Source organism: Buceros rhinoceros, unplaced genomic scaffold (genome assembly GCF_000710305.1).
Source record: "Buceros rhinoceros silvestris isolate BGI_N320 unplaced genomic scaffold, ASM71030v1 scaffold13532, whole genome shotgun sequence".
NCBI classification, from domain to species: Eukaryota; Metazoa; Chordata; class Aves; order Bucerotiformes; family Bucerotidae; genus Buceros; species Buceros rhinoceros.
In genome coordinates, this window is record NW_010398374.1 from 8,370 (window position 1) to 22,378 (window position 14,009).

General features: G+C 43.7%; 1 protein-coding gene across 1 annotated transcript in view; it reads left to right on the forward strand.

The window, feature by feature from the left end:
- Positions 1-14,009, forward strand: part of LOC104488972 (runt-related transcription factor 1) — a gene marked incomplete at both ends in the record, with an annotated part of 35,554 nt that overhangs the window by 5,191 nt on the left and 16,354 nt on the right. The window contains one exon of the mRNA XM_010131079.1: positions 12,254-12,358. Coding sequence (XP_010129381.1) covers positions 12,254-12,358 — 105 coding nt within the window. The remainder of the gene's footprint in view (positions 1-12,253; positions 12,359-14,009) is intronic.

Consider the following 14,009-nt stretch of genomic DNA (forward strand, 5'->3'; position numbering starts at 1 on the left):
GCTGCTGCTGCCAGTCCTGCCACCTGTGGGGAGCAGCCAAAGGAAGGGGCCGTGCTGCTGGCCCTCACCTTGGCTGTGTGTTAGAGGGTCAATGTTTATCACAGGAGCCTTCTCCCTCCAATCCGGTCTGAATGGTGAAGTTTTCCTCTAAAAGACAGAGGCCAGAAGTGACAATTTTATTTTTAAGTGACTTAGAGTTTCTGAGTTGTGTCATTAATTTTAATCAAGATTTCTGTGTAAACCAAGTAGCCGTGGAAGAAATCAGCGTGCAGACTTCCCTCACTGGTACAGAGGAGCTGATAAGCTATTTCAAGCTGAATTCCCAGGTCGGAGTTAGATTGACCAGCAATCCCAGCCCTTTCACGAGGATGGCTGCGTGGGTGCTGTCCTTTGGCAGGGACATAGCGGCATGAGGAGGGGAGGGGAGAAGACTTTCTCATTACGCTGGTGCTGCCCTGAGTTGCCTTCAGCACACACTCATGATGTGCAGCAGGGTTTGCATGAATCGCTGATTGTGTAAGAAAGTATATGTATGATGCAGCTCCGTGCGGGGGTTTGCCTCGAAAAACATCATGTGGTCTGTGAGGCTGAGCATGACTGTGGCTGGCTTTGCCAGATCCCAAACACTCTCTGCTGGGTTACTTAAAATTTCGTCTGGGTGAAAAAACTCTCAATCAGAAAGCGTCAACGGGAGAAAAATAACGGCAGAGCGATTTGGAGAACTTCCTGTCTCTGGGAGCGTTACTGCTGTAAACAGTGGCCATGCCAAGTGCTGAACCACTGCCCTCAGTCCAATAACAATAAATCTATTTTTTGGTTCTGCAGAGCTCTGCTTGTACATTTTTGAAACTCAGGCTAATGGTGAGGATGAGGCAGACAGTATCTTCTGAACATTTTCTTATTTTTCTTTGCAACGATAAAAGGAGTTGGGCTTACCAGGATACTGCTTAGGGGGAAAAAAAGTGCATCTCTAGATGAAAAGGTTACATAGTTTCAAGAGATATGCTTACCCTTTTGCTTTTTTTCTTTCTTTGTTTTTACTTTGTTTTTTATTTTAGTGTGCCTTCCTTCGGAGGCTGTTCGAGTTCTGGAAAAAAAAGATTTATTTTTGTGTGCACCTATGTACCTATATATGTATGTACCTGTATTACGACTCGAATAACAGCTGCTATTTTGTCATCAAAATAAAATAATTCTGGGAGATGACTTAGACCCTGACTTCAGGGCTGGCGAGGGAACTACAGGATAGCTGACTGTCCTATGCAGTTCTTGTCAGCTCACTCAGGATTAGCAGAAGCGAGGATGCTGCAAATCAGTGGCTTACAATTGCTGTCAGGAGAGTCTTTTCCAGCACAGTCATGTGCATAAACCCTCATCGGTCTGAATCAGTCTCTGTTCCCTTCTAAAAACCCTTCAGCAGCAGTGAAAAAAATAGACCTTTTTTTTCTATTACCTTGATGCTGTGTGACTCTCCACCTCTTTTGCTCCCATCCTACTTCTCCCCTGTTTTTCCCATCATATTATTTCAACACAGTTTTTGCACCTCTCCAAATAGAACTTACTCCCTTCATCTCTGTCCTGCATCAACCTCTTGTCATCTTTCCTCTGTTGATGCACTTGGTGCCCATCCCCTTTGAGAGCTGCTGCCCCTCAGCACCGGTTGTGATTCCCGTGTGAGCCTTTATCACAGGATGAGCACATTTTGGCCTCAAAGTGTACTGCTAAGAACTATCCTAAATTCCTTTCACCCTTTACTAACATCCCCTCTGAGCTACCAGCCGTGTGGTGAGTGGAGGGAGTGGATAGTGCATGGGAGAGAAGGGGGAGGTTCTGGAGAGGAGGTGAGGAGGAGGGAAGCAGCTGCTTTGAAGGCTTGATGCCATAAGAGCTCTTCAGCGGGGCGGTGCTTGGAGCAGTGAGTATGCACATCAGTTCCCTGAAGTTCAGGGAGGAACTGAGGGAAACACTTTGGCAAGGCCACAAAGTTTCCACAGGCTAGGCTTTATGCACCGCAACTCTTACAAAGCCACGTCCGTATCTGAGGCCACAGAGTTTGTTCTACGTTTGAAAGTTGTCTCTGGTGGAACTTGGCAGGTTACAAGTTTGTAATGGCAGTGTTATCTCTCCCATCACGGACTGCACGTATATCCATTGAATGACCCCAGACCTCTTCTGAGCTCTGAAATCAATGCGCATTGCATTAGTGTAATGACAGCACGGAGGAGACCTTCCTCTAAGAAAATGAGCTCAGAGTAAACAGTCCCAGGGCACACTCCCATGCTCAGCTGGCTACTGAAGAAGTGACTTGTCAGGTTGCCTTTTGGTGTTTGCATGCTTCAGGCCACTGCTGGCAGAAGTACCTCTCTTGCTAAAACGGCTCTGATGATCATAAAAATGTTCCTTGCCTTTCATATTCATAGCAGTGTGTTGCTCTTCCAGGGAACCTGCACCTTCCTTGTTCTCTGTACCTGATATCTCCGCCTGCAGCCATGCCGAGAGGTCATTTTCTTCATCGCTCTGTAGGGCAAGGAGCATGTTTGTTCCCAGCTCCTGCCCCATGCCAGAGCACTGAGGTGTGCCACCATCTGGCTGGATAGGTAGCCAAACTTGGGCTGGTACCAAATGTAGGCCAATGCTGGAAAAAGGGAGAGGGACTGAGACAAAATCCAAGTCTCAGAAGGCTTTTTCTAGGTTCACAGGAAAATACACTGTGAAATGAAGGCACCTCGGAATAGGATCTGCCAAAACCCACACCACCAATTACACCGAGGTTTTCCTTGCGTGATGATAGGCAAAGGATGAGAAGTGGCTTCGGGGGGTGAAGATATCATGGGTTCAAACACAAAAGCTATCCTTGGAGAAGCCGTCAGTCCCAAGAGCCATGCAGGAACCACCCCTCTGCCTGACAGACCTCTTCTCCCAGAGGACCTGCTGCCACTGGGGCCATGGGTGTTGAGGACTCTTGCCACCCCACCACAGCTGATTGACCATGGTGCTCTTCGGGGAGGTGCAAAGTGTATGTCTGAAGTGCATCTTATGAAGCAGGGACCTTCCCGGGCGAAATGCCCTAGTGTTTAAAGCAGGAGTAGAGGCCACCATGAGAGGCTGTAAGCCTTGAGCAGCAGCTCTGAATCAAACCTGCCCCAGGAGAAGGGACAGAGGAGGGCTAGATAGGGGCCAGCTGACCACACTGAGATACTCCTTCTCTCTGAGGCTGAGCTTGCAGCCTCGAGGGCATGGGGTTGTTTGGCAGGCAAAGCCCCCTCAGATACCCACCATGGCTGCTACTAAGCACCACCTGCTTAGGGGGGTGGTAGGAGTGAGGGGTGTAATTTTGGACTTAAGCATTTAAATCAAACCTGAATCTCACTTCAGGAAGCTAAATCCACTTGTGAATCTGGGCCTTAACATTTTATGTCTCTCTCATCGCCTATAAAGGGAGGGTGATAATTTCTACCTCAAAAAGCTTATTAATGGTTTGAAATCATAGCTGGGTTAAGGACTATTATTAGCCTTAAGAATCCCAAGGCATTTTCTGTGAGAAGGGATAGCTTTGCATTTTAGTTTTGAACTGTCCTTTCCGTCTGGTGTTCCTGTTGCTGTTTTTCTCTTTCTCTGAACCATTCAGCAGTGACACAGCAGTCTGCTGAATTACTGTTTCTTTGGTCTACCCTGGAGCCGAAAGCACTTTGTCGAGGCTAAGTAAGTTCTGAACACTTATTCACAAACAGCCCAAGCTCCGGTACAGAGAAGCACTTCATTTAAAACTAAAATGGTGTTCCATTGAGGAAAAAAAAAAAAAAAACCCAAACAACAAAATTCCCTGATAAGTAGTAGGACACAGCTTGAAAGCAGAGGTTCAGGTTTTCAGGTAGTCCACTCACAGGAGCATCATGAGAGTAATCCTTGAGGAAAAATAATCCCAACCTATCAAAATCTGAGTTCAAACAGTAGTGACATGTACACATCAAGTCTTAAAAATATTTTATCACTAAGCATTGCATTTTAAGACTTAGACTTGTGCTGCCACTCTGCTACAGAGGCCGGGCACCCCATAGCATCTCATTTTTCCTGTGCTGTAATTATTGTCTCCACCCAAGTTCATAAGAATTTTATAGTGGTTACTGCAGCAGCTCCACTTATAGTTAGAGGCTGCTTGGCTTTTCCATTAAAAGGTCTTCCCCCTCGTCCCAGTCTTTTAATGCTTTAATCCATTTTGCAAACTTAATCTGCATCTTTCAGACTAAGAAGGCATCCCACCCCAAAAACTCAGTGAAAACAGGGCTCTCGGGTTGTCTTTCAGAATGAAACAGAAATGCGCTTTTTTAATATTCTCAAACATTGTTGTAACTCTGGTGCACGGGCATACACGAATATACATATACCAAATATACATCAAAAAGCCTAAAAGCTGGCGTTTACATAGGACTTAGACCTAAGGATGCAAAAGCACAAATAATGTTCCTGCCTGCCAAATTCCTACCACAGCTTGAAACAGTCTTTCTTCTGAAAATAGACAACTTCACAATCTCGGGGAATTCCTAGTGGTTTTGTGTGTTTGTGGGTTGTTGATGTTGGCATACCAAAGCGACTAACGTCTACACAAACTACTGGGTGTCACCCTAAGCTCACTATTGTAGGTCACTATTGTGACCCTGTTGACAGAGGCCTCCTTCTTGCCACCTTGGTCCCGAATCTTTTGACCCTATGCCTCTTCTCCTCAGTTAGTTCATTTATGTCCTTTCCCATCAGATCAGTTTTTCTCCCACCTGTCTCCTGATGCAGCTGCCTTCCTTATCAATGGCCGTGACCATTTAGTACTCACACCTGGTATCTCCTGCTACTCAACTGCCATTTTTTTTTCTTTAAACAGAATAAATTCAGCTTTTGTGGCATCTCTGCTGAAGCACATTCACAGGAAAAAACAACAATAAGGTAGTAGAACTAGTAACTTGAAGGAAGGATCTCGAAGGAATCCAGTTGAGTCTGCGTGTTTCAAATCCAAGTTTCTTAAGCAGAGAAGGGCCGTCAGGTGTCTCGCAGGCAAACAGCAGAGCCGCAGTGGCAGCAGTGGCTGCACTCTTACACGTATTGTCATGCTGTCAGGGAAGGGATTAGCATAGAGGCCCCTGCAAGGCTGGAGGAGGTGGTGGATGGTATCATCATGACAGCAGCATGTGGGAAGTGAAACCACTCATCAGCACAGAAGTGAAACTAGCCACACACAAACTCTTGTCAAATTAAAATGTAAACATCTGGCCAGAAAAACAGCAAAAAAATCTTGTCTGTTTTAGTGAGCTGAGTCCCGCCCTTGCCACGCTTGACAATGTGAGCGATCCCTATTTGTACGAGGGAGAATCACTCTTCTGGGGGCTTCAGGTCAAATACTAAAGGTGTTAGGTTCTACAGGAATAGATAAAAAGCAGCATTCAAGGAAATATGTGATCTTTGAATTCACGGTGACACATTTCTAGGATTCTGAGTGCTGGCATTTTCTGTTTATTCCAGCAGGAAGATTTTCTTCTTTTATTACTGAGGAAAGGGATTTGAATGTTGGTAGCACAGCAAAGTGGGGGAGTAAACAACTTGCGGACCTGCTGCCTGTGTGGGCATTCTACACGGCAAAGGGAAACGTGTAGCATCACCAGTGGAATAGCTGCCGAGGGCCTGAGTCAGCTTTAACAGCTGAAAGTTACTCGGAGTATAGAACCAAGTGCGGCATCCGTTTGCTTAAATATTTCATGTCTGCAGCTTGCAGACTTGGGGTTACGGTTTTTGTCTTGTGAAATAAGAGAATTGCCAGGGACAATTTCCAAGAGATTCAGGGACTATCCTTATCACCCAGCTTAAGGTGAAGTTCAATTTTAGTGCCTGCTTATGTTGACAGCGTCTCTATTAATGTTACTTGATTTCAGTTACGTAATTTTTGTTGCTTAATACAGTTTCTGCATTGCCTTAGGTTAAATGTACGTACGCTTCGCCAAAATAATGCCTTGAAATGATTCCACCCCAGACATAACCTTATTCTAGCCTTCTAGCTCTGGGAATCCCCAGAGCTGTGGCAGGAGAGGCAGACAGCTCTGCTGTTCTCCACCACAGCGTTTGACTTTTGTCCAGAAAAAAGCTGTGGGAATGGGCAGGAAGGAAAAGAGAGTGAAGTGCAACCTTCTTGGTTAAGCACCCAGTAGTGCTGCAGGGAACTGGGAGGGAAAGGGAAGGGAAGAGGCCAGGGCCAGCCATGCTCCCACAGCAGCGAGTTGCTTTTCCAGAACGCGGTGCAAAGCAAGTTCAACAATTTGTAGCTGGCTCTAAATTTGCAGCAGGGCCACTTTTGGCCGTTTACATGACAGCTTGGCCCCATAAAGTCCAGAACAAAACACCTATTGATTTAATGCGATGGAGATTTCATTCTGGGTAAGTAGATGCTATGTAAATACAGATATAAGAACTTCCTGGAGTGAGACACTCCACAGAAATGTTCAAAAGTATACCTTCATGCTGACCCAGGCTGGTTTGGCAGGAGGCAAGTGGCTCTATTTCCCAAATCTCCAACTTGACACATGCTGACACCCACAAAACATCCATATAAACACACAAACAGAGCCGTTGCCTGTGCAACTGATTTGCGTCGGCAGTTCTTGCGTTTATTTGGGCAATCACCCCAGTTTGTTGACATCTCCCCATGTTCACATTTATCTGTTTGGACCGTTGGTCTGCGGTGGTCAGAGTTTGTAAACCATTTACAGTGTGGTAGCAGATGAGGTGAATAACAGTTTTTTCTCGTATTTAAATTCAGTGGTATCTGCGGTGCTGGTGGTAAACAAATTATGTTAGTTTTTTTATACTGCTTACTTCAGCTGCAGCTTTTTTCTGATGAAATAGCAACTGGAACAAACATAACAGGCAAAGTTATATTCTGACTGTGTGAAACTGTCACTGGTGGCGGGAGAAAAAAGCCACCATCTGAGCACAGAATTTGGACTCGTGAAGGTTTTTTGCCATTGGATATGCAACCTGAACACCTACAGAAATATTCCATTTGTATGATGAACAGCAGTTAACTAATGAAGGACCAAATTACGTTGGTCCTTCTAGTCCTACTGATTACATCTGGAGTATTCAGGGGCTTCAGAATGGCAAAATTTGGCCCCAGTGTGTAGTAGTCGACATTTGAGAATGAATATGTGATCGTATGAGTGTTACATCCTGCCCAGAGACACAGTAAGATATGTTATTAAAATACAGTCGATATCTTCACTTTGGCAGATACCCAGGAAGATGTCGTGGGAAATTGTAAAGATGTATAAAATTGATCATTTAGCATGGTTTAATAAAAGCAAGTATATAAGCACTAAAAATTACAAGCTGGATTTAAAAAAAAGAAGTATCATACTCTTTCTTACTAGAATCTGGAAGGCTGTCACGAATATAATAGCAATGTCTAATAGAATTAGTATTGCATTTGTGTACTACATTTCGTGTTTTCTCATCCACACCTTTTGTCCTTGTCAGCACAAGCATTATTGGCTCCTTTCCCTTTTTTCTTTTTCTTTTTATCTAAAAATTCACTGAAACAATTAAAAAAAACCCCAACAACTCTAATAACACATCTGTGATCATTAGAATAAATCCCCAAAGGAAGAGATAGCAATTGTAACCACATCATCTGTTGGCCTCCCTTTCTCTACCCTCCCCACCTTCCCACCCCAGGCAAACTTCTGAAGCTTTAACTCCATTTATTTCTGTCCTCATTTGGATGAACCTTCATCAATGGAATCAACGGCTCCTTTTGCCTGAGAAAGAGCTGCATTAAAATGAAGTGATAGGTTCAAGATAGGTTCAAGATGTGGCTTCCCTTTGCTGAAGTATGTCTCTTTGCATTCCCCTTTGTGTCTGCCCCTGCAGCCACTTACATTTTAAGTTTTCCTTCCCACCCCCAGACCCATCCAGTCATGACAGTGCTCTGGGATGACCAAAGCAGCACACAGGAGCTTCATGTGACCATGTCGGCAGTTGGTGCTCATTTTTTCCCACCTTGGTTCCTCACAAACATTCCCAGAGACTGTAGCATACAAGACTTTTGCTCCCTCTAGAGCCCTTCAGTGCTGTTCTGGGGGACAACCTGGATAATCTCTCATCATGCTAGTTGTGAGCTCACTGCTCGTTTTGCTTGCAGCCTCTCTCAGGTGAAATGCAGACTGAGCTCAGGCTTCAAGTTCCTGTATTGCAATGTAGAGCAAGGGCTCAACACCGTCACGTGCTTGGGTCTTCACCTTTTGCTGGTCCTGGAACAGTACTGCTGGGCAGTCACTGGCAGACAATATTATGCTTTGTGCTCCCTCTTTAAGTTCTTGCAGCTTTGCACAGCATCAGGGGATCTCATAAGCAATCCCAATAAAGTCATGAGCTGGGAACAACTGGTTTAATACATCTGACTTCATCTGTCAAATCAGCAGCAACTCATGAGGGCGCTTTTGAGTGCAAACCCATCAACAAAGTCTCTAGGTATCATTTCAAATGTCAGTATTGTATTTTGGCCAGAAATGCTACTGTTTCCGTTATTTTTTCTAGAAAGGTTCTGACCTTAACATTCTTGCAAAAATAAACTTTACCAAGCACTTTTTCCTATCCTAGTTGTGAGGGAAGGGTTGATGGAAGCAGTGAGTCTTGCGCTCTGCCCTTACACATATGAGCGTATGCTTGATGTCTGTGAGAAGGGTTTCCAAAGGCAGTGCCCTGTCCCACGTCTGGAGACCTTAATCCTTGTGCTCATGAGGTGCTCTGTGCCTAATATTATGAACCAGGGATATTTACAGAGAGAGCAACAGTCTCTGAAGTGTCTTTTGACGCCCACTGAGGCACAGCTTGACATCACCCATCAGCCCTTCCACTATTGGCAGACTCTCATGATGACACAGTCGTGACTCGCATAAACACACTGTGGAACGCAGCATAACCCGAGCTGCTTTATCTATGGGGGGAGGGAGAGGTGGTGTAGGTTTATGGGACTGTTTCACCCAGCGGGTCTCAAATTTCGATGTTAGCTAACGGAGGGCTATGTGCTAGCTTCCTGTGACTCCTAGGATGTCACCGAATTGTCATAATGACTATTGGAGACATTCAGAACAGGCCAGTGTTTCAGAATGCCTTCTTGGAGTGTTTGGTCCCTCTTTACAGTCACTAGAGAGGTCAGTCTGTCACTTAAGCTATCTGACTCAGTTTTGATGGCACCCACCCCTTTCTGAGCTGAGCAGAAGCTCTAACTTCTGCAGATAGTCAGGAGGTTCTCTTAGGCATCTGAGGTTATAGGCACCTAACATAGGCTCCAGTGGGGAGTCTGAACACAGCCCCCACTGACTAATCTGGTATTATTTCCACCAGTTCAGTCCGGTGCATGTTGCATGTGTATTATGTGTGTGTGTGTGTGTGTGTGTGTGTGTGTGTGTGTGTGTGTGTGTGTGTGTGTGTGTGTGTGTGTGTGTGTGTGTGTGTGCATGCACACCTGCTTGTGTGTAAAAGCATTATACAAGTGTATGCTGAAAATAAAAATCTGTATCGTAATACAGAAAAGCAAGGAGACGTTTATAGTCCTGCTGTCATCCCAAAACAAGTATATCTATAAACCACGGATTTCACTGACAATACCTATCTAAACCTACCTTTGTCAGCCAGACACATAAGTGACAAATAATGTAGAAGCTATGAATAAAAGTGATAAATCCACTTAATAAAGCTAAATATAAATTAAAAAGAATAACCAGAGAAAAAACACAGCCAGAATTATTGGTGAGAAGCAATGAGTGACATGTAGGTTTATGGTTATATAGTCCTGTGGTTAACCAGTATGTGGTTAATGAATAGTCTTCTGTCAACAAGAAGTAAGCTAAGTATCTTCCTGCTTTGGCCAGCTCGTGTCACAGCCTTATACAGGCTCAGAGATCTAGTCTGTTCTGTAGGAAATCTTGGAAGTAACTTCACCTCCCTGTTCTTCTTTATTCTGGTCTTGTAGATTGGTAATGTGATCACATTTTACTACATTTTATTATTGTTATAATTTTTTTCTACATTTCTTTTCTATCTGGAAAATCCAGAAGAGCCTTTTAAAGAAATAAATTGACTATGTGTTCTAGCAGAACAGTAGAAACACCTTACCTAATGCATCAGCAGTTGTAAATAAAACAAAAACAAAAACCCGAAATACTGCAGATTAGTAAAGAAAATAAAATATATTTTCCAAGTATCTTACAGTCTTAGTGATCTAGGTATTGTATATAATGATTCAGGAAAACTCTTTTTGGAAAGAAGGAAGATGCACAGGTGCCTCTCTGATCTTTGTGAAGTCTAACACTATGGGTGATAAAATACTTTGGAAGGAAGTTTATTACTGATGCCTCATAGAAAGATCTTTTGTGCTGGCGGAGAAAGAGTAATGAATCTGTAAAGCTTTATCACGTAATTTGGTATTAAAAGAATGTCAAGGATATAACCATCCTTGATCTGGGTAGATGTAGGACCCAAGAGCTGAGGGCCAAAGGCCCTGAGAGAGGGGTCTGAAATAGCTTTTGCTTCTCTTGCATTCTTTTGATCTCGGGGACTGCTTTCTAGTGAGGATGTGGCGGTGGGGAGACGAGTACTGGCCTGGGATACACCAGGCTTGTGCTTCAGCTTCCGTTTTGTCAGGGCTGTGATTCGGGATTATTGTCAGATTTGGTCGCAGCAGCCAAAGTGGTTAGCACGGCTGGCCACAGGCTTCCTGTGAGATCGTGGCCAAGACACTTTATCTGTCCTCAGTTCCTCACCCATAGACCGGGGAGAATACCTCCCTAATTCACAGGGATGTGATGAGTACGGTTTCTAGTAACAGCTATGTGTGCGTGCTCGCCGCGATGTTGATGCAGACCATTAGCACCAGAGTAGGAACTGCATTAAGAGAAGTATCGAATTGCAAGTGAATGTGCATAGGCAGGCGGGGAATATTGCTGATAAAGGCAAGCGTCTTTATTTATGGTTTTTTAAATTATTTTTTATGTTTATATTTATATAGATTTAGATAAATGAAGCAAACAATAAAAATGGGAAGTCTTAGAAGGGAAGAAACTCAGGAGGGCTGAAGCTGAGTGGTAAAATGAAGCAGGCAGGTCTGTACGGGAACGCTCGCACAGCATGTGCCCAAAGGAGGAGAACCTCGATTTTCTTACAGCAGTTCCTGTTTATCTAACTTGGAGTGATGTCCCTTGATGTCTCTTAGCGATAACAAAGATTTCTGTCAGTATCTGAGTTCTCCATGATGCTCAGATAACTATGCTAAACCCGCTGACAGGCGATGTTTTTATTGTTGTCCAAGCCAAAGCCATGATGAATGCATATATGAGGTCTTAGCAAAGATGCAGAATGTTGCTTCTGTTATTTAAAAAATGCCTGAAGTAAATGCTGGCATTGGCCAAAAGCAAATCCAAGGTTAGCAGGATCCGAAGGCATTGCGGTCACAAGGGGATACAAAACCCTCCCCAGCAGCCATCAAAAAGAGTGCTTTTCCCAACTTAAGAGCCCTGCCATGTACATAACAATTTTGAAAAGGCCTTCGCAGTTTTCACACTGAATAATAGAGAAACTAAGTATAATGCTCTGCTAGGTCTTCATTGAATGTTTTAATTCTCTGTGGACAAGCTGTAGGGATTTTTAATTTTTTTTATTTTTTCCATTCCCTTGTTTCTTGGCATTGCAGTAGCAGATTATTTTTAAAGGGTTCTGGTTTGCAATATGGAATTGATCTAATGCTAGCTTCAACCACAAAGCGTGGAATTTTACGATCTGCCTAGGGGATCTGAGCACCCAGTTGTCTTTAATTTTAACAAGCGCTGCTCATCAGATTCCCGTGACATTTTTGGAAGAGTCAGCCACAATTTCTAAGCTTCTCTGAACTAGCACCCTTTAGAAAGTACAGATAACATACCAGCAGTCGTGTAGATCAGATAGGCTCTGTTAGGGGTAACCTCCTTTTTTTACAAAGTGTAGCTTATTTAAATATAAATTAATTTTTTTTTCCCAAAAGCTTTGAGCAGCTGCCACAGAGGGAATGCCTCCAGCACCAGACAGTTATGAGGTTATACACCCCGCTCTCTGGGCATATATCTATCTTCACATCCCGACAGCTAAAGTGTTTTATTGCCATTTGGTGTGTTTGGGTGCTATCTGAAATGAGGAGCACACCTTTTCTCAACACATGCTCAGTAACATTTTTTTCCTGTTGCAGGGAAAAGCTTCACGCTGACTATCACGGTCTTCACAAATCCACCGCAAGTCGCCACATATCACAGAGCCATCAAGATAACCGTGGACGGACCTCGTGAACCCAGAAGTAAGTAAGCTAAGGACAGCACTTACAGCCAGTCAAGCTGACGGTTTAGGATAGGTATTTGTCACCAGGCTCATGAAATGCAGCAATATCCAGTGCATGTGAAGCAGTGGGTGTATTTTAAGCCAAGGCTGTCCTACAAATGGTTTTAATTATGCCTTCCTGAAGCCTTATTTTTCACGGATGTCCAGCTGATCTAGAATATGATTTACATTGCATTTCTAAAGTGTATACCCAGGGATGACTTGGATCGTAACCAAAAGCTGACAGAAGGGATGCTGGTAAAAGGTGGGCACTGTATACCTTACGCATCATTTCTTGCCAGTCTTGCTTTTCAGATGTTAAGAGGATTTTAAAGCATTGGAAACCAATATGTCATTGATCTAAGTTCTCAAGCTCAGCCACCCAGCAAAACGAAATAAGAGCCTGAGAGAGGATACCTGGTTGCTGCCTTGTGGGATTTGCTGTACCTCATGCTGTCGTATAGCTTAGAAGCACCCAGTTTTGCAGACGGCCAATCTTTCCTCTTCTTTTCTTCTTCCTTTCTTTTTTTTAAGAATTAAGTACAAGGATGGTTTAATTCCTCCAGGGGAATACCCGCAACTTTCACACAGGTGGTTGTTTTGTTCGCATGGTGAGGGCAGGCTGTTTTGTCTGCGAAGTGGAATGAGGTGAGGGTGGAGCAGATCTGCAAGTATAGACGCCTCTGTAGCACATGCACTGCCTGTAACCAGAGGCAATCATTAACCTCAGTCACTAGCCCAAACGGGGCATTTTCCTACTTTTATCGAAAAGCCCGGATGTAAATTGAAGTTTGTGGTTAGTTTCTCGCACTCCTCCCGCACGCTTGGCAGAAGTTCTGGCTGTTGCTTAAGTGAATCGTCCTGGGAGAAGTGAGCAGTAGGATTCAAACACCCCCTTGAGAATAAGACTCGCAGCTCAAGGTTGCTTAACTGGGTGGGGGAAGAAAAGAAAGGTTTGACACTTCAACAAAAATAGCTTAGAAAACTCGTGTCTTGCCTGTGCGTTTTCTTCTTGAGCCCTCATTTGTCCGAGTTACATCATGATGCTGTGTGCTTTTAGTGGAAAAATCTGTCCTATACTTTTCTGATTTGAGGCCAGACTCTAAACTAATAATGCTGCTGGGGTAAGGCTTCTTATTTAGTTTGGTTTTGGTTTGTTTGGGTTTTGGTTTTTGTTTTTTGAAGATTGTGATTGAATTGTCCCTGAGAAACATCCCTGGTGAACCAGGCAGTTGTGCACATAAAAAAAAGACATTTGTATATGCAAGTTTCAGATTTGCACATGCAATTACCAGGGCATGTTCATAGTTTGCAGACAGCAAATAAGCTTTAGATTTTTTAATATGAGTCTGCTAGAATGGTAAGAAACAAAATCATCCTGCAGGCGTACCTACTGTTTTAAATCAATTCTTCAGTTGGTATGATAGTTAATATTTAATAAGATTCTACATTTTAAAAAGGAAGTAGAGATATAATACATACTGAAGCAACATACGTATCTTCCCAACTCAAATGTATGAAAAGTTTCCTTGTAAATAACTCCACTTTGACATGGGCAAATCAGCTGCATAGCGGAGGAGGCCTCATGCATGTCAGAAGAAGGGGTCAGGACCCTCCCCCCCTCAGCAGGA